The sequence below is a fragment of the Dermochelys coriacea genome, chromosome 7 (genome assembly GCF_009764565.3).
Source record: "Dermochelys coriacea isolate rDerCor1 chromosome 7, rDerCor1.pri.v4, whole genome shotgun sequence".
Lineage (NCBI taxonomy): Eukaryota > Metazoa > Chordata > Testudines > Dermochelyidae > Dermochelys > Dermochelys coriacea.
In genome coordinates this window covers 48,979,549-49,000,331 of record NC_050074.1, presented here as the reverse complement: position 1 = coordinate 49,000,331, position 20,783 = coordinate 48,979,549, and the positions used below count along the sequence as shown (strand labels likewise).

General features: G+C 44.5%; 1 protein-coding gene across 3 annotated transcripts in view; it reads right to left on the bottom strand.

The window, feature by feature from the left end:
- GNAI2 (G protein subunit alpha i2) overlaps positions 1-19,008 on the bottom strand; it is a 201,083-nt gene extending 182,075 nt beyond the window's left edge. For 2 of the 3 annotated variants that reach the window (XM_038408898.2, XM_043518365.1), the window contains exon 1: positions 18,768-19,001. In XM_038408898.2, the coding sequence (XP_038264826.1) occupies positions 18,768-18,885 (118 nt within the window). In that variant the 5' untranslated portion in view covers positions 18,886-19,001. Of the gene's footprint in view, positions 1-18,767 lie in introns of all 3 variants that reach the window. The other variant, XM_038408899.2, reaches the window with a different exon arrangement.
- Between the last annotated feature and the right edge of the window lie 1,775 nt (positions 19,009-20,783).

The following is a 20,783-nucleotide window of genomic DNA, read 5'->3' as shown; positions in this document are numbered from 1 at the left end:
CTCGATCTGCTCGCTATGCCCCTACTTATACATCCCAAAATGCCATTGGCCTTCTTGGCAACAAGGGCACACTGCTGACTCATATCCAGCTTCTCGTCCACTGTCACCCCTAGGTCCTTTTCCGCAGAACTGCTGCCGAGCCATTCGGTCCCTAGTCTGTAGCGGTGCATTGGATTCTTCCATCCTAAGTGCAGGACCCTGCACTTATCCTTATTGAACCTCATTAGATTTCTTTTGGCCCAATCTTCCAATTTGTCTAGGTCCTTCTGTATCCTATCCCTCCCCTCCAGCGTATCTACCACTCCTCCCAGTTTAGTATCATCCGCAAATTTGCTGAGAGTGCAATCCACACCATCCTCCAGATCATTTATGAAGATATTGAACAAAACGGGCCCCAGGACCGACCCCTGGGGCACTCCACTTGACACCGGCTGCCAACTAGACATGGAGCCATTGATCACTACCCGTTGAGCCCGACAATCTAGCCAGCTTTCTACCCACCTTATAGTGCATTCATCCAGCCCATACTTCCTTAACTTGCTGACAAGAATGCTGTGGGAGACCGTGTCAAAAGCTTTGCTAAAGTCAAGAAACAATACATCCACTGCTTTCCCTTCATCCACAGAACCAGTAATCTCATCATAAAAGGCGATTAGATTAGTCAGGCATGACCTTCCCTTGGTGAATCCATGCTGACTGTTCCTGATCACTTTCCTCTCCTCTAAGTGCTTCAGGATTGATTCTTTGAGGACCTGCTCCATGATTTTTCCAGGGACTGAGGTGAGGCTGACCGGCCTGTAGTTCCCAGGATCCTCCTTCTTCCCTTTTTTAAAGATGGGCACTACATTAGCCTTTTTCCAGTCATCCGGGACTTCCCCCGTTCGCCACGAGTTTTCAAAGATAAGACAAATGCATCCTCTTCCAAGTCAGGGTTAACAACTGCTTAAAAATTAAACACAATGGACCTGATTTACCCCAGCTGGCACAGAGGCATTAAACACACACTCCACCTGCACCAGCCGACTCCCCAAACTGTGGAGAGGGCAGTCAGCAGTCCCCCACTCCCAATCCATTGGGATTTCTCACCAGAGGAGGGCAGCTTTACACTGTCCTGAGAACTCTAAAAGACCCCACTAGAATGGAGTGCTAATTTCACTATGCCCCATCACAACCTAGAAGTGAGGAGGCTGCCAGGCCTTTCAGTCTCCCAAATCATAGAATATCAGGATTGGAATGGACCTCAGGAGGTCATCTAGTCCAATCCCCTGCTCAAAGTAGGGCCAATCCCCAATTAAATCATCCCAGCCAGGGCTTTGTCAAGCCTGACCTTAAAAACCTCTAAGGAAGGAGAATCCACCACCTCACTAGACAACCCATTCTAGTGCTTCACCACCCTCCTAGAGAAAAAGTTTTTCCTAATATCCAACCTCCCCCACTGCAACTTGAGACCATTACTCCTCGTTCTGTCATCCGCTACCACTGAGAACAGTCTAGATCCATCCTCTTTGGAACCCCCCCCCCTTCAGGTAGTTGAAAGCAGCTATCAAATCCCCCCTCATTCTTCTCCTCTGCAGACTAAACAATCCCATTTCCCTCAGCCTCTCCTCATAAATCATGTGCTCCAGCCCCCTAATCATTTTTGTTGCCCTCTAATGAACTCTTTCCAATTTTTCCACATCCTTCTTGTGGCGTGGGGCCCACAATTGGACACAGTACTCCAGATGAGGCCTCACCAATGCCAAATAGAGGGGAATGATCACGTCCCTCGATCTGCTGACAATGCCCCTATTTATACAGCCCAAAATGCCATTAGCCTTCTTGGCTACAAGGGCACACTGTTGACTGATATCCAACTTCTTGTCCACTGTAACCCCTAGGTCCTTTTCTGCAGAACTGCCGCCTAGCCATTCGGTCCCTAGTCTGCAGCGGTGCATGGGATTCTTCCATCCTAAGTGCAGGACTCTGCACTTGTCCTTGCTGAATGCCTCAGGGTCCAGACATTTTAACCCTTTGTTTAATACATTAAAGCTACGTGGAGATGGGTTTACAAGTTGCCAAGTGAGGGTGGGACAATATCACTTTTCAAGGTGGCACATTCCATCTTCAGCCTGCTCCACACACACATTTTGTATGGGGTAACTAATACTAATATTGGGACAATTCCAGTTGTGGATGTACCAGTATGAAGTTTCTTTATACCAGTATAGCATAGTCCCCTTCCCAATAACTACACCAGCAGAAAGCACCTTTCTAGTGACGCAACTGCCCCCATACTAGGGGAAGATTTTACTGTTAAGTCTCTGTGTAGACAGCACTAGGTCAATGGAAGAATACTACTGCCTCTTGGGGAGGTGGATTACCTAGTGGTGTGGATTTTTCACACTCCTGACTGACATAGTTAAGCCAAACTGATTTTCTCATGTAGACCAGACCCATATCAGTATATTTATAAGGCCCATCTTTCTAGTGTAGGCAAGTCCTTAGGCTCAGGAGTGTCATAGATGTACCTTTATTTTTAAAAAAATGTATCCATGATGAGCAGAGCCCCTCCAGCTGAGCTTCTAGCAGGAAACAAAAATGAGCCAGCTGACATTTATTTTTTTAAAATAGAGAAAACACATAGAACCTAAAGTTGTCTATTTAGACTTAACATTTACTAATCCATTTTGATACACTTGAAAGTCACCTCCCCTTGCCAAGATCCAAGTTCACAGCTCTTTCCTGCATTGCTAGGTTCCAAAGCCCTGCTAGGCATACAGCTCCCTGCACCACTATAAGCATTAGTGAGGCTCTCAGCTCTTGCAAGGTAAGCACAGAAACAAACTCAATGGTTGATATGAAATTCACAGCAAACAGAAGGGCTTACAAAATAACAAGGATTCCTTCAGGTTTTAAATCCTAAAGGTCTTTTTAGGCTGCCTCCCATTTCTTCCAAATCCAACTTTGTCCTGGAGTTGAAAACCCCCACTGATCATGACCAAGCTTACTTTTAAAGGGACACCACATGGTTAAAAATCCCATTAAGAAAGCAGTTTTTTTACCATTGTCAAACACCACAGCTTATTAAAGTTATATGTTCTCATTTACTTTTCACTAGCTTCAGAGTAGCAGTAGTGTTAGTCTGTATCCGCAAAAAGAAAATGAGTACTTGTGGCACTTTACAGACTAACTAATTTGAGCATAACCTTTCGTGAGCTACAGCTCACTTCATCGGATGCATGCACTAGCTGTATTTTTGACAGGCGTTTTTATCAGCTCACTACACTGAAAATAGACTAGTGAGTTTCTTGTCAATTTCACTTCCTGGGTCACCAGCATAAAGCAGCCAAGGGTTACCTTACAAACATTGGAGGGGGAGAAAGAAAACTTTCCAGAAGTTTTTAATGGAAAAATTTCTGTTGGTTTTTAAGGTTCTACACATGCTTAGACCTAGGGAACCTAACTATGGAGCCAAAACTGACCTGACAGATATCCCTGTAACATCTGGATTCAACACAAAACAAAAGCACAGGTTAAACCTTTCAGTGTGTTCCCAGGGATCAGACTCCTAGTGATATAACAACATAACTGCAAGCTGGAGAAGCATCCTGGGTAATGTTGTGAGCGTAACCCTCAATTCCTCAGAATTTCCTCTTTTGCTAACAGCTACTGCGAGGGGACTGGCAACAGGACGGGAGGGGTGCCTGGAGCCCTCACTTAGGCCCTGATCTCAGAGTCTGGCAAGAAGACTTTAACATTGCAACTAAATCTGTGTTTAAAAGAAGTTCAAGTATAGTAGGGTGCTTGACTGGGTGGAAGTGGGGAGACGAAACTTCAGTCAAAGATTGCAAACCTCAGTGGCCTCAGGTTAGGCAACCAGAGTAGGTGACCTGCTTTTCAGAGCAGTTGAGGGCTTCCAAACCCCAATGGAAAATAGGGCAGCTGCAAGTGCTCAGCACTCTGAGGCAGGGTGGGAGAGTTAGGACCAATTATGTGCCTCCCTATGGATGTAGATGCTTCAGGGCAAACACCTAAATTTGGAAACATTTTTCAGTACTACTGCTGGTGAAGCTCAGAGCAGGGGAGGGGGCACCACAGTCCGTTAACCATAGCGGAAAGTCACTCAAGTGAAATGCAACAAATGGGCAGCAACACACACAAAGCCCACCCTAGCTCCACCTACTGCACTGGGAAAATGAAGCCTCAGAGTTGCAGCCGGCCCCTCCCTTCCTCTATTTTTATGCAAGCCTCAAAAACAGAAGAAAAGGTTGCTAAGTAAATTTTTCCTGCAAGAGGCCAGTTCACAAGAGGTGGGGGAGGGGCCTCCAAAAAGGTCAGTTACAAACAAAAATAAAAGCCACAACCCACTCATAGCCCCCTTGACCAAGGCACCAGGAAGGAGCTGTTACATGTCATTTACTGAGACCCAATGAGATTATTGGCGAGGGATCTGTTTTTTAAAGACACACCCACAGAGAGTTTGTAACTGTTCGTGTAGACAGCAAAACTAAAGCAGCCACTGAATACAATTCCAAAAAATGTTCTGAAGTAACCAGATAGCTGACATTTCAGACTCTTAAGTATGATTTTTATACTTGTTAAAAGATCAAACTCCATATACTGAAGACTATTTACTGTACATCTAATCCATCAACCATGTCAATTTCTCCCATATCTCACTTTCACCTCCCCCCCGAAAAGTTATGCAACTAACTGCCTAACAGTTCATTCTTATTCTTGGTAGGACATGACATCTCGGCCAAGTTAGCAGAGTGATAACATCCTAAGAACAGAATTGTTTTTTTAAAAAGTTATTTTGGCATGCATTCAGACAGACAATCAAGTCCAACACAACAACATCAGGAAGCAAATAAAAATTATAACAGGCAAAATTCTACAGAAAACTGTAGGGTGGGTGTGAAATTAATCTAAGTAACATATTACTGCACAGTATATTTCCCCCACCCAAACATAGAATCACTTGCCTTACCAGATGCTACAACAAAAAACCTTCACAATCTAAAAATAACTTGGGTGTCTGGGAGAAAGCCAACATCCACTTACTTATGGACACTGTCATCTGTAAACAAAATGAACCAAAAACAACTCAGAACTCCAGAGTAAACTGAACTTTAGCAGCTGGGCTGTATTTTTCCTATTCTCAACTCAATATGATGTTTTGTTTTAAATGATGGAGCTTCATGTGGGGTGCGGGGGGAGAAAGGAAGTATTGTATTACTGGGAGACCCCAAAAGGACTAGTTTTAATGGAAATAACTAGAAAAATTCTCTGCAGCATTTGCCGAGTCCTAAAATCTGTTCCCGGAAAAATATACTTGCTGCTTTACAATAATAAAGAGTTGTACTTGGCAGAGGCAGAGTGATAAAGAGAAAAATCTATTTAAAATCCTAAATGGGAAGTTTAAGAAGGCTACAGTAGCTTAGGAAATGAAGCTGCCAGGAAGATTAGAGGGACACCACCAATTTGAGATTTAGTCAACTGAAGGGGGAGAAAAAAAAAAAAAAGGCGATGACAACTAAAGTAGTTTCAGGTACCGCACTTTACCCCAGAAGTCCCTTGCCAGTTTTTTGGGATTTACAAGCATATTTTCCTATTTTTAAAAACATTTTTCCTCTCCCTGTTGCTGTGGAAAACAGCGACACAAACAACCGACTATACAGCTCTGCACTTGACAACAGTTTGCATCTAGTCCATTTCACTACCTTAAAAAAAAAAAAAATCTGAAAACCAGAAAGGGAGAGAACAGCTCATCAGTTCCAGAATCTTAGGTGTTATAACAATAGCTCCACTCCCTGCATGCAGCTGGACAGAAGCATGTGCCAGCCAACTCTTCTATCCCAGAGAGGATACCGGCTGCCACAGAGGAGAATGGGGGCTGTCCATTGCCCCACCCCTCCCTCAGACTCTTTTCTGGGTCCTCCTCCCCATAAGAAGAAATTCCAACCCCTTCCTCCGCTGCTCCTCATGACCTTCCCAAGGAGCTGCATGAAACTGAGGTGACCAATAAGTTCACTTCTGCCCACAGGGTTCTGAGCTGAAGCATCTAAACTATTCTGAATTAACTTCAGCCTGATGTAGCTTGGCAAAGCTCTGAGCAATAGCAAAAGTACTGGAGCTGTCTGAAGACTGAGGAAAGCAACACACACGCACACAGAGAAACGTTTCCTATTAAAAGGGGGATTTTTCAGAAACTAATGACAAATTTAACATGAGAAACAATAGCTCTGAAAGGGTGTAACAGATGCAGTGGTGTTTGCCTGAGTCTGCAGAGAGCCTGAGACAACAGCTCTCAATTGCTTAGGTCTTCACTGCAGCGTTAACTCCAATTACCTACACTCAAATTAACTGAGTTCAAGTAAAAGCAGCAACCCTGCAAACTAAGCAGCGACTTGCTGCGTCCACACAGGCGCTGCACTAACTCATGGGTGGCGTTACGACTTCTAGGAGCACATCCCATGGTTCTTTGCATACAAGCATGTGTGGGAGAACCTGTCTGTCTTTTCTGGGCATACTAGGAAAATTGTGGGAAGGCACAGCAGCATTAGAAGTGCTCAGCTGGCACTAGCCTGCCTCCATACTACAAAGTGGTCAATCAGCAGCTGACTAGATGTGCTCGCTCAATTTTGGCCTACATTCCCTCTCAGGCCAACCACATGATTCAGCATGCTTTCAAATTTGGGGAAACACTTGAGTTCACTATGCAGTAAAGACAAACCCTTAAAGGGAGGAAGCTGCCCTGGGCATAACCAGCGCAGCAACACATGCCTGAGGTTGCAAAGAGCCTGAGACAATCGCTCTGAGTCCTATGCCTAGGAGTCATAACATCATCTAAATAAATCACTTGACTACAAGAACTATACTGGATGGAGACCATTTAAAAGGTAATAATTTAAAAAACCACCAAGAACTCTTCAGTCAGGGATCAACCAGAAATCACTTGTTCTTTTTTTTATTTTTTTTTTAAAAATCACTAAAGACAATGTCAACAAAACAGAACAAATGTCACAGGACAGTGGTCTGCTACTACTAGACAAAGGGTGATTCATTTATTTGAGCGAAAGGTTGAGGCATAGCCAAGATGTTAATTTTTACAAGCAGGAGACAGATATACTGCACTAATATGTTCAATTTCAATTACTTGAATTCTATTATTCCAAATGATTGATGAAGATACAATTATGTGCCGGATGGACGCTGGAACAGTGAAGCGAGGTTTTTCCTACTGTATCATTATGGAATAGTTACACTGAGATTGGTTTAGACATGACTGGATGTGTGACTAAACAAAGACAGCTTAGCCATTAAACAAAACCTTTAAGTACACTATACTTTTTGAACAGGCAAATTTCTGAATGGCAAGAAGAATTAAAAAACTTATCAGTGGCCGTAGGCCATCCAGTAACCTTAATGGCCATCAGATTTACATTAAGGCCAGAAGAGTCCACTGTGATCATCCAGTCTGACCTCCTGTGTGACACAGGCCAGAGAACTGAAACCTGCCCCCAAATAATTCCTGTTAGAACTAAAGCAGATCTTTTAGAAAAATATCCAATCTTGGGCCAGATCTACACTATACACTTACATCAGTATCACTATACATCACTCAGGGGTGTGCAAAATCCCTGAGTGATGCAGTTATACCGACCTAACTCCCTTTGTAGGCAGCGCTATGTTGACAGAATAGCTCTTCCCCTTGACATACTACCTCCTCTGACAGAGGTGAATTAATTATGTTGATGGCAGAGCTCCCATCTGTGTTCGAGTGTCTTCACTGAAGAGCTGTGCTGCTGCAGTGTTTTAAATGTACACCTGCCCTTGATTTACAAATTTCCAGTGATGGAGAATCCACCACAGCTCAGGATAACTTGTGCCAGGGGTTAATTACTCTCCCTACTAAAAATTTACACTTTATTTCCAGTCTGACTTTGTCTAGCTTCATCTTCCAGCCAATGGATTTTGTTATATCTTCGTATGCTAGACTGAAGAGCTCATTATGAAAGTTTAGTTCCCCGTGTAGGTACTTGCAGACTGATCAAGTCACATCTCTTTGTTAAGCTAAATAGATTGAACTCTGGGAATCCAACACTTTACGGCATGGGGGGTGAGGGAGTATCTTTTATTGGACCAACTTCTGTGGGTGAGACAAGCTTTCAAGCCACACAGAGCTCTTCCTCAGGAAGAGACCTGAAGAGCAGCTCTGTGTGGCTTGAAAGCTTGGTCCAGTAAAAGATATTACACCACCCACACTGTCTCTCTAATTCCTGGGACCAACAAGGCTATAAGCACTGCATATTATGAGGCATGTTTTCCAATCTATTCATTCTCCATTTGTGGAACTGTAGATCTCAGACCATATAATAGAGACAATATTTAACTATTTTGCATATGTTCATGCCTTACTCAGCTGTAGGAAGTATATATATTGTATATACACACCCGCTCATTAACTGTGTCTACAGACACAAGATTTTTTTTCCCCCAAAATATGCAGTGACAAAAATCTACTATCTGATAACAGTGTTCTAGAACACCTATGCAAACCGAAGCACGTGTTCTTTAACGTGATTAAGTCCATGAGTAGCACTGTATATGTTTGATGCTGCTCTGCTATAACTAGTTATGTTCTCCTACTGGGTAAATGTGCCAAAAAATTTAGTTATCCTTACAGTAAAATTTGAAAAACTGTTTGGCACACAGTTTGGTTTGCACTGTTATTGAAATTAGCCTTGATGAACTGTTAAATTCCAGAGGTCCTGGTGGTTCCAGTTTTCTCCCAGTGTTGTTATAAGACAGCAATTACTATCGCTGCTCCAAAATGTTAATTCTGCTACAATATTCCACTACCTTCAGAGCTGCTGGAGAAACAATGTCACCCATGCTTCCGGAAGGCATACTTGGGCTGAAATGAATAGCTAGGGCCTTTGCTTTCTTCAACTCATCAGCAAGATGTGTTTTGTTTTGTTTTTTTAAGTTTCTCTGGTAAATGAAGCCAACTTTCACATCTGAACTGATAAAAAACCCTTGGTCCACAGAGATATCAAAAACTTCTGGGCACAATCAGATACACTAAACTAATTATAAAGAAGCCATTAAGAGAATGAAATTATTTCCATCACTCCTCCCCAGAGGCAGAGCTTAGATCTAAATTAAAATAGCTCATACTGCTCAGACACGAAAGGGACTGCTCTATAGGGAGAGCTGATTGTCAGAGTCAAGGGCTGGTTTTCTGAGAATGGTAATTTAACAAGAGAATGCATCTAGATCTGCAGCAAGTAATAATAGCACAAGTGAAACTCTCCACCCTACTTTCGGGTCAGCAAAATTCAGCAACGCTTTTCTCTTTGGTAACAGGAGGGTATTTCTCATTGGCTTTGGAAATAGTTTCCAAGCCAACTGAACAGTCTTTAGTTGTACTTATTTTTAGCTAAAGACTCAACCTTGGAACAAAGCTGCATAGCCATTTTTTTCTAATGTTAACATTCCTTAAGGAGAGAGATGGAAAGTCTTACAATAATTTAGAATTACTAACCAAAGTCTGCCTTTTTTTAAAAACATTTTTCCCCTTGTGCAGCAGTCTATTTTTGACACTAAATGATGGGCAAATTCAAGGGTGAATCCCACCAAAGGAAGCTTCTGGAATGGAGCGTGCTTGATTCAAAGCGGCAACAAGTTTTGTTTTGGTAATTTATGGCCCACTGGAATAAGCCATTAAAACACTAAAACTTCTAATTAGGGCTCTCAAGCAATTAAAAAAATTGTGATTAATCGCACTTTTAAAAAAATAATGGAATACCACTTAAATTTTTTTTGATGTTTTCTACATTTTCAAATATATTGTTTTCAATTACAAAGTGTACAGTGCTCACTTTATTTTTTTTACAAATATTTGCACTGTAAAAAAAATAAAAGATAGTATTTTCAGTTCACCGTATACAAGTACTGTAGTGCAATCTCTTTATCATGAAAGGTTTCAGAGTAGCAGCCGTGTAGTCTGTATCCGCAAAAAGAAAAGAAGTACTTGTGGCACTTAGAGACTAACAAATTTGAGCATAAACATCCGATGAAGTGAGCTGTAGCTCACGAAAGCTTATGCTCAAATAAATTTGTTAGTCTCTAAGGCACCACAAGTACTCCTTTTCTTTTTATCATGAAAGTTGAACTTACAAATGTAGAATTATGTACAAAAAATAACTGCATTCAAAAACAAAACAATGTAAACTTTAGAGTCTACAAGTCCACTCAGTCCTATTTCTTGGTCAGCAAATCGCTCAGACAAACAAGTTTGTTTACATTTGCAGAAGATAATGCTGCCTGATTCTTGTTTACAATGTCACCTGAAAGTGAGAACAGGCAGGCATTCTCATGGCACCGTTGTAGCCAGCGTCACACAATATTTATGTGCCAGATGCGCTAAAAATTCAGATGTCCCTTCATGCTTCAACCACCACTCCAGAGAACATGCATCCATGCTGATGATGGGTTCTGCTCACTAACAATCCAAAGCAGTGCAGACCAGCACATGTTCATTTTCATCACCCAAGTCAGATGCCACCAGCAGATGGCTGATTTTCTTTTTTGGTGGTTTGGGTACTGTAGGTTCCACATCAGAGTGTTGCTCTTTTAAGACTTCTGAAAGCATGCTCCACACTCTGTCCCCATCAGATTTTGGGCAGCACTTCAGATTCTTAAACCTTGGGTCGAGTGCTGAGCTATCTTTAGAAATCTCACATTGGTACATTCTTTTTGTTTTGTCAAATCTGCAGTGAAAGTGTTCTTAAAACAAACACCACTGCTGGGTCATTATCAGAGACTGCTATAACATGAAATATACAGCAGAATGTGGGTAGAACAGAGCATACAACTCTTCGCCCAAGGACTTCAGTCACAAATGTAATTAGCACATTATTTTTAATGCGTGTCATCAGCATAGAAGCATGTACTCTGGAATGGTGGCTGAAGCAGCATACAAATGTTTAGCATATCTGGCACATAAATACCTTAAAATGCTAGCTACAAAAGTGCCATGTAAATGCCTGTTCTTGCTTTCAGGAAACATTGTGAATAAGAAGTGGGCAGCATTATCTCCCATAAATGTAAACAAACTTGTCTGTCTTAGTGACTGGCTGAACAAGAAGTAGGACTGAGTGGATTTGTAGTCTCTAAAATTTTACATTGTTTTTGTTACATAACCGCACTTAAAAACAAAACAATCTACGGTTGTACTTGCACTTTCACGATAAAGAGATTGCACTGCAGTACTTGTATGAAGTGAATTGAAAAATACTATTTTATCATTTTTACAGTGAAAATATTTGTAATCAAAAATATAAAATGAGCACTGTACACTTTGTATACTGTGTTGTAACTGAAATTATATTTGAATATGTAAAAATCAAAAATATTTAATCAATTTCAATTGGTATTCTATTGTTTAACAGTGATTTAAACTGCTATTAATTGTGATTAATTTTTTTAATCATAATTAATTTTGAGTTAATCCCATGAGTTAAACTGCGATCAATCAACAGCCCTACTTCTAATGAATGTTTGTGTGAAAAATCTAAGCAAACATCCATGATTCAGAGAGGAAAAAAGGACTGAGATCATAGGGTACCATTTAAAATCAAGCCAACAGAAAACATTACCTACTGCCTCCCTAACATGTTTGTTGGAGCTGAAATGGCAGATTAAATTTTCCAGGCATGTGGTGCACACTGAGATTTAGGGCTAGTCTACGCTGGCAGCGCTTTAACATGGCTTGTGTGGTCACAGCAGAGCTCTGGGAGAGCACGAGGGGGTGCTCTCAGCTCCCAGCTTTGGTGCACTGTCCACACTGATGCTTTACAGTGGTGAAACTAGCTGTGCTCAGGTGGGGTGTTTTTTCACACTCCTGAGCAAGAAAGTTGCAGCGCTGTAAATTGCCAGTGTAGACAAGCCCTTAGCTACACGACTATTCTAGTTTGTCAATGCTCTGGTGCAAAAGATTCGAGACAAGAGAAGCCTTTTAAGCCTATTTGAATGCACATGAAGAGCAGGAAGAGAGAGAGTTCTGATTTGACAGAGGATTTGTTGAGACCTCAGTCCAGTCTTTAGCCACAACAGACAAAAGCCACCGTGTTTGCTGAAAAGTACTAATTTGAGCTTGTACAAGAAGTTGGCTCTCTGATGACTGCAGCTGCTCTCCCCAAAGCAGACAAATGTCCTGATAAAATGTGGTACTACCCTCCGCTCCAGAGGCTCACAAAGCAATAGCTCACAGCAGTTTGATGGAGTAAGAACTTTCATCAGTGCACAGCTTGTTGTTGGTTTTTTATTGGGGGGGGGGGGGGGGGAAGAAATCCATCTACACAGTGGAACGCTAAGGAGGAAGTATGTAAATTGAGTATTAGAACCATACCGGTATCACTTTGTAAAGACAGCAGACCTGTTGAAAAAATAAATCCAGACTTCAGAGCCACTGGTATTAGAAGTTTCAGAGTAGCAGCCGTGTTAGTCTGTATGAAGTGAGCTGTAGCTCACGAAAGCTTATGCTCTAATAAATTTGTTAGTCTCTAAGGTGCCACAAGTACTCCTTTGGTATTAGAAGGCTTACATCCATTTTTCCCCTCAAACAAACAACAATAATGATCTCATGCCACAGGAGTTTTCCTTGACTTATCTTTAATGTACATACAATACATCTGCCATTACCAGCCTGCCTGGGACAGTCCATCTGAAAGCATCACTTATACATGCATACTTTCAGCCTTGCAATGAGGAACATCTGCTAGCATACAACTAACAGACCAAATGTCAGATTCTCTTCACCACTCATTTCATCAAGGTCAAGCCAGTTTTCATCCTGAAAGTGCTTGCTAAGTCCCAGGGACTCCTCAGTTGTACAGTCACTCTTCAAAAGTCTATTAAAATTTGTGCTTGTTATACGAATTTACTGATGAGATTCACGCTGTTGTAACTGACCTAAAATTGACAACTGTGCTCAGAAATTACCAAGTTAACATTACAATTATTCACAATCTAGGAAGTAAGGTGTCTTACTGCTGTTCTCAGTAAAGAGCAATCTGTTTGTGCAATGACTTCAAGTTAATTTGAAAGTATTTTGCAGACATGTCTCAGCTTAAATATAGGGCAATAATGACTCAAGTCTTCAGCACTATTTACACTTGAACAGCTGCTAGAAAGAAAAATTGTCTTGCTCTGTTTTTGAATTTAGAGCCCCACACCAAGATCAGAATTGTATTTTGTAAATACTCTCCACTTCAGAAGTCAAGGATCATTTGGATGCTTCCCTTCCTCCCACCGCCCATCCTTTCCAACATAAAGATACAATTTGGGAATAAATAATTCATTCCACACTGGACATCTAAAACCAAGCACTGTACATACAGTATGACAGAGGGCAGAATACACACATTCATCCTCCACTCAAAGCTGCCAAGGTATTTTCTTCCCTTTAATTTTGTAACCAACAGGTAGCACTCGAAAACAGATGGTCATTTTGGCAGCCATCCTGCAAATGTGACAGCCAACATCTTGGCCAACACACCAGAGACTGAACTGGGTACCTCCAGAGCTAAAAACAGGAGATTTTACAGCTTGAGCTAAAGAGCCAAGGCTACCTAGCTGGGGGCTGCAACAACTCAGATCCTCAGTGACAGGCATGGGGGAGGTGAGGGGGGCACAGGATACGACCTGTAACACACACACTGGACTAGCCCTTACACCAGTGCGTGCCCCGATGCTTAACTTTACACATCAGTTGTTCTACTAACTCCAACAGCAGTCATTGTGTGAATAAAGTGAAGCACATGAATAAGTGCTTGCAGGATGGAGACCTTTGTTACTAAATGAGTTACTTTAAACAGCCACAGCAAAGAACATGGCTACAGCCCCACCTAAACTGAGAAAACATACTGTAGTGAAGCATACGGATTATTGCCTGTAAATTAACCATGTGCATCATTTGCATTTTGAAAATCTCATGCCCTTGTTTCACATTTAATATTCAGTGCAAAAGTGATTATCCAAAAAAAAAAAAAAAAAAAAAAAAAAAAAAAGATTTGTTGCGAGTATTCATTTCAGCTAGAGAATTTTACCAAAGCTAGCAAAAATGCTACAGTAGCGCTCTACAAACAGATTTCCTGTTGCCTTTACTCTAACACAGGTGGAAATCCAAATCCAAAAGGTGTCTGCGACCTTGTAAATTATTTTTAGTTTATGGGTGAAGCTGCTGCCCTCTGCCTTATTTATCCAGTGAATTCACCTAGCCAGCTGTAAATCCACAGGCAATCACAAGCATGTTTATGTTACAAATTATGCAGGCCAACAGATGTTAGACTCATACAAAAGAAAATTCACTGGGGGGGAGAAAGTCAATCATGGGTTTTTGTTTTGCTACTAAAAGTACTACAGGCACCTCATTCTGCAGCTTTATTATTAAATATTTAGGAGTTATGGGGAGCAGGGCATTTAAAGAGGCTACAAGAAACAATGTTTTAGAGCTGTTGCTTTACTTGACCCATGTATTTATAAAGGGGAAAAAAAGATGCAAGACTAGGCCTGGAATCTTCACACCCAAAAATAAGATTACATGAATACGTGTAGGACTTCTCCCCACCTAAGTCCCCAATCCTGTAAACAGATCCCCATACCTGCACAGAACCCCATTTAAGTCAATGGAGCTACCCTGGTGTCCACCCACATAGATCCTGATTGCAGGATCAGGGCCTAAAATATTAATGGTATTAAGAAATCTTGCATTCCAGTTGGTCAGTCCTGATATCAGCACATCACACCAACACAGGAATCTGATCTAATTTGTTTACTGAAATCCCTCTAAAAAAGCATCAGTGCATCTCCACTGTCCTCAAATAAGCCCATGGACTTTCCTAGCGGGAGTGCATACGTTGTTGGCACTTAACCAATATTAAATAAGTCAAGAAGTCACTGTTATTTTATCAACATTTTTATCATATATAATAACATATTTTATCTGTATGACTAGAGCTGCTCAGATGTTAATTATGTAGTTACTAAAGCAAGGTTGTGTTTAAAGAAATGAGCCTGCCTGATTTCATCATTGTTTCCTGCCACTGTTTCCTCTATTTAAAAAATCCCCAAGACAGACATTTTCTCAACTGCTTTGCCATCACATGCTTCTCTCCTTCCATCCTATATCTCCTAATCACCTCGTCCCAACCCACCCCACATCTTCCAGTTTACCACCCCATCTGGGTTTCCCCACACTGTGTAGGAGTATCACATAATATGGCTAAAAAATTTAGCTTTAAAAGGCTAAATGAGGAATTGCTCTTCCTGGGAATTTCAGAAGCAGAATAAAATCCAGTTAGGAGGTCATTTAAATTTTTTTTTTAAATCTGCTTTCTTCCCCAAAGCTAAAGGACAGAGAGCAGAGATGTCTGAGTTTTATGTCTGTAAAGTGCTTTGAACTCAGCAAGCAGTATGCAAACACATTATCATTCTCATCATCACATGTCCATAAAGCACAAATCTTCAATTTGGATTAGAGCTTCATTAAAAGACGGGCAGAACAAGTGGAAAAATATTTGAGGAGCGGTAAACACAGGCTGGACTGGTGCAAAGTTTGCTACTGAACTAAGCAAATAAGAACATCCAGTATCCACACATACTGAATTCACATTGCTGCTTCTTGTCAGGGTATGCTTTCCACCATTCATAGATTCATAGATACTAAGGTCAGAAGGGACCATTCTGATCATCTAGACCGACCTCCTGCACAGCGCAGGCCACAGAATGTCACCCACCCACTCCTATGAAAAACCTCACCCATGTCTGAGCTATTGAAGTCCTTAAATCATGGTTCAAAGACTTCAAGGAGCAGAGAAGCCTCCCTCAAGTCAACCATGCCCCATGCTACAGAGGAAGGCGAAAAACCTCCAGGGCCTCTCCAATCTGCCCTGGAGGAAAATTCCTTCCCGACCCCAAATATGGCAATCAGCTAAACCCTGAGCATATGGGCAAGATTCACCAGCCAGATACCCAGGAAAGAATTTTCTATAGTAACTCAGATCCCATCCATCTAATATCAAGTTACACTAAGGGCTGCAGAAAACACTTTCTTTCAATACCCTGCTACCTTGGCACTGAAGAACAATTTAGTTCCTCTCCCCCCTCAAAAAAAAAGTGGGGGTATCTGGGAAAAAGAAAAGCAAGAAAATCTGAGGATTTGAAATAGACGTTTACTTTCCTAGTTTACGGGGCCCCATGATGAGCTCAGAGAAAGGAGGGAAGAGAGAAATAGCGCGGCACACTGCTGAATGCTAAAGGCATAAAGCAGCTGACATAGCCCTTTGACCAGTAACCTGGGACTGCAGACACAAAGCTACCCACCCAGCTCGCTCTGGGCACCTCCTGGAACGGGATGAGCATGCCATCTGGTCTCAGTCAGATTGCAAAGGGTTTCAAAAAGGGGAGACTAAAAATCAACAAAAAGTAGTTCCACCCCCTGAGCAGCACTGCTCAATGCAAGGGGGGTTCACCTCACAGACCACAGTGCCCCCCAAATCAAGCAGGATGAAAGTGTTTCCATTTCCCCCCCCCCCCACACACACACACACACACACACAAGTTCCATCACCCTGAGCAGCAGCTGTCTCCAACTCTCCTCCCAAGCAATCCATCCCCAGCCACAGTTGACAGGGATCCTAACTCTTCTCCATCATCATCTGCATGGATGTGGGAGGGGGCATGGGCACTCTCAAAGCTTTCCCCTCCACACTTTTACATTTACACATACATGTACACATACTGCACATTTACTCTGCAGAGTGGCTGGAAAACACAAGGCAGGGTGTATAGCTGTACAAGGGTGGAGTTCTGTAACCGACAGGGGGTATTTGGGGGGGTGCATGCGAACGGGTGCAGCTGAAGAACACTTTTGGAGGGGATGTGGTAGCTGGAGCGTGGACAAGGCTTCAGGGAGGGTGGGGTGGGTTTGGACGGGATGGGGTATTTCAGAATGTGGAAATGTTGGGCTGACAGAGGAATGGGAATTCTTTGCGGATACATGGACAGCCGGGGGTGTGGAGATGAGGGGTTAGCCTTTCCAGAGGAAAAGGGTAGCTGAAGGGAGGGAGTGGGCAGTTGGGGGGAAGAATGGAAAGGTTTCATTCAGGGGATCTCTGGGGGAAGATCGGGAGAAGAACTTGGCAGTTGGGGTACATGTAGGGCTGAGGTACATGCCTCCATATGCCATACATAGGCACCCATGGTATATGGGGCTTAGAAAGAGGTGGAGGCCTGTGGTATCTGAGGATTGGAACAGAGGGTTTTCATCTACGGTGGAGCTTATGGTATCTAGGGGGAAGTAGAGGTATCTGGGAGGACTGTCATGTATGGGGGTGGAGGCTGGAGCTGTATCTAGTAGGGTCTGTTATATGGGGGTGTTACTAGGGAGTCTGTGATATAAAAGAAGTGTGGACTGTGGCATAAGGGGTGTCAGTGTACGTAAGGAGGTCGTGGGCTCAATGGTCTGTACAAGGGTGTATTGAGAGAATCTGGGTGGGTGCAATTTACTGAGGGAGTATATTAGGGAAGATGTATGGAGTGTAGGCTGTACCTAGGGGGGTATATCATAGGGTTGCTGGGGTGTACATAGGCAGCCTGGGAATGCAATCTGGAGGGCTTGGAGTGTCTCCGGGGTGCAACATAGGGGAGTGCAGGAAGCCAGTAGGGGGCTCTTTGGGAGGGTGCACGGGGCTGTACCTTGGGGTCTGCTAAGCAGGTCCCTGGTGAGACAGGCTAAAAGTATGCAGGGTCTCAAAAGGCCCTTGAGAGCCACAGTGGGGGGTGTTCTGTGGGAGGTAGCAGACTGGGGGGCTCTCAGATGCTGGAGAATCCCAAGAGTGTAACTGAGGACTCTCAGTGGGCCCAGGAGCAGGCTACCAGGGTGGGTAGCTTGTTGGGCCAGGTGGTACCAGGACAGGAGGATGTCACAGGGCAGGGCCAGAGGAGGGTCACTGGGCCAGGCGGTACCAGGGTACTGAGGGGACGCAGGGCTGGGTGGCATCGCGGAGGCAAGGCAGGCAGGAGGAAGATGGTGGGGGTGTCACTGGGTGGGACCAGAGGGGTGGGCCAGACGGTACAAAGGCAGAGAGTGTTGCTGGGCAGGGTGGTGCCAGGAGGGACTGGGGTACTGGGGGGATGTAGAGCAGCACCACAGGACCAGGGGGGTTGCAGGGCAGGCTGGACAAGGGGCTGGCGGGTGGTACCAGGCACGGGGGGGGGGGGGGTCGTCACAGGGCAGGGTGGTACCAGGCAGTACCGGGGGTCAAGGACAGGGCAGTACCATAGGGGCAAGGTGGGCAGGAGCCTGGCAGGGTGGTACCAGGGGGTGGGGGTGTCACCAGGAGGGACCCAGGTACTGGGGGGGGATGAAGGGCAGGGCGGTACCGCGGGGGCGAGGCAGGCGGTTGACAGGGCGGCACCGGAAAGCGGGGCAGTGGCACCGCGGGGGCCGATGGGCGGAGCAGGGCGCTGGCGGGGTGGTGGCGGGGCCGAGGGCGGGGCGGGCGGTACAGAGGGGGCAGGGTGGACCGGGCGGTACCGGGGAGGGGGGCTGGCGAGGGGGGACCGGGGCACGGGGCGGGACCGGGCGGGACCGGGGAGAGGGGCTGGCGAGGGGGGACCGGGGCACGGGGCGGGACCGGGCGGGACCGGGGAGGGGGGCTGGCGAGGGGGGACCGGGGCACGGGGCACGGGGCGGGACCGGGCGGGCCGGGGCTCACCCAGCAGCAGCAGCTTGACCTCCCGCGCCGCCTTCTCGCCGTCCTCGCGCAGGTTCTTGTCGATCATCTTAGAGCGCTCGGCCGCCGCCTTGTCCTCGGCGCTCACGGTGCAGCCCATTGCGGGGCCGGGCTGAGGCGGATCCCGGCCGAGTCGGGCTGGTCGCGCGCGGCGCTGAGATGCGTCCCCTCAGCCTGCCGGCGCCGCTCTGAGGCTGGGGCCGCCCGGCCCGGGGGCGGGGCCTCCGGTAGGGGGCGGGGCCGTTTTATGGGGGTGGGATGGCCCTGCGTGGGGTGGATTTGGGGTATAAGGAGTGGCTCTGTAGGGGGTGGGTTTGGGGTGCAATGGGTCTAGTGGGTGGCTCTGTAGGGGGTGGGTTTGGGGTGCAGTGTGTGTAAGGTGACCGGTCTCAGAGTAGCAGCCGTGTTAGTCTGTATCCGCAAAAAGAAAAGGAGGACTTGTGGCACCTTAGAGATGAGCACATTTATTAGAGCATAAGCTTTCGTGAGTGCATCCGATGAAGTGAGCTGTAGCTCACGAAAGCTTATGCTCAAATAAATTTGTTAGTCTTTAAGGTGCCACAAGTCCTCCTTTTCTTTTTGTAAGGTGACTGTATGGGATGGGTTTGGGGGACTTTGGGTGGCTGTGTATAGAGTGGGTTTAGGGTGCAATGGTTGGGGGTGGAGTGGGTTTGTTTAGGGTAACTTTGGGGTGCACTGGGGGTGGGGTGATGGTATGGGGTGGATCAGGGTGAGGGTTGAGTGGCTCAGTATGGGGTGGCTTTGTGGTGCAGTTGGTGGGGGTGGATGGCTCTGTTTGGGGCAAGGTGGATAAAAATCAATGATTTAAAAAAAAAATAAAAATTGGAGTTTTTTTATTTAAATAGGTTTTTTCCTAAAAAAAAAAAAAAGCATTTTACTAAAAAAATCTGATCTAAAGATCATTTTAATTAAGATACATTATAGCTTAAAGATATCTCATCATGAAATAGTGATTATAAATTCTAATTCAGTAGTATGAGACAATAGATTCATGTACTGTTTAAGAAAAGTTTTGTAAGTGAGTTCCAATAGTTCATGGGGACCCAATCTTATGCGGTTCCATGCATAAATTATTTAGGTTAATCTTTCTATCCTCCCAACGGGACTCAGTGCTCAGTCTAGAAGACATCATCAGAGATACTTAGTTTTGCAGTTCTCAGACTATGTATTTGTCTCTCCAGAGATAACATGCTTGTTAACAGCAAACACGTTTTTAAATAAATAATATAAAATATCAGGGTTGGAAGGGACCTCAGGAGGTCATCTAGCCCAACCCCCTGCTCAAAGCAGGACCAATCCCCAACTAAATCATCCCAACCAGGGCTTTGTCAAGCCTGACCTTAAATACCTCTAAGGAAGGAGATTCCACCACCTCCCCAGGTAACCCATTCCAGGGCTTCACCACCCTCCTAGTGAAAAAGTTTTCCCTAATATCCAACCTAAGTCTCCCCCATTGCAACTTGAGACCATTACTCCTTGTTCTCTCATCTGCTACCACTGCAAACAGCCTAGATCCATCCTCTTTGGAACCCCCTTTCAGGTAGTTGAAAGCAGCTATCAAATCCCCCCTCATTCTTCTCTTCTGCAGACTAAACAAACCCAGCTCCCTCAGCCTCTCCTTATAAAGCCTGTGCTCCAGCCCCCTAATCATTTTTGTTGCCCTTCGCTGGACTCTTTCCAATTTTTCTACATCCTTCTTGTAGTGTGGGGCCCAAAACTGGACACAGTACTCCAGATGAGGCCTCACCAATGCCGAATAGAGGGGAACGATCATGTACCTCGATCTGCTGGCAATGCTCCTACTTATACAGCCCATAATGGCATTAGCCTTCTTGGCAACAAGGGCACACTGTTGACTGATATCCAGCTTCTCGTCCACTATAACCCCTAGGTCCTTTTCTGCAGAACTGCTGCCTAGCCACTCATTCCCTGGTCTGTAGCAGTGCATGAGATTCTTCCATGCTAAGTGCAGGACTA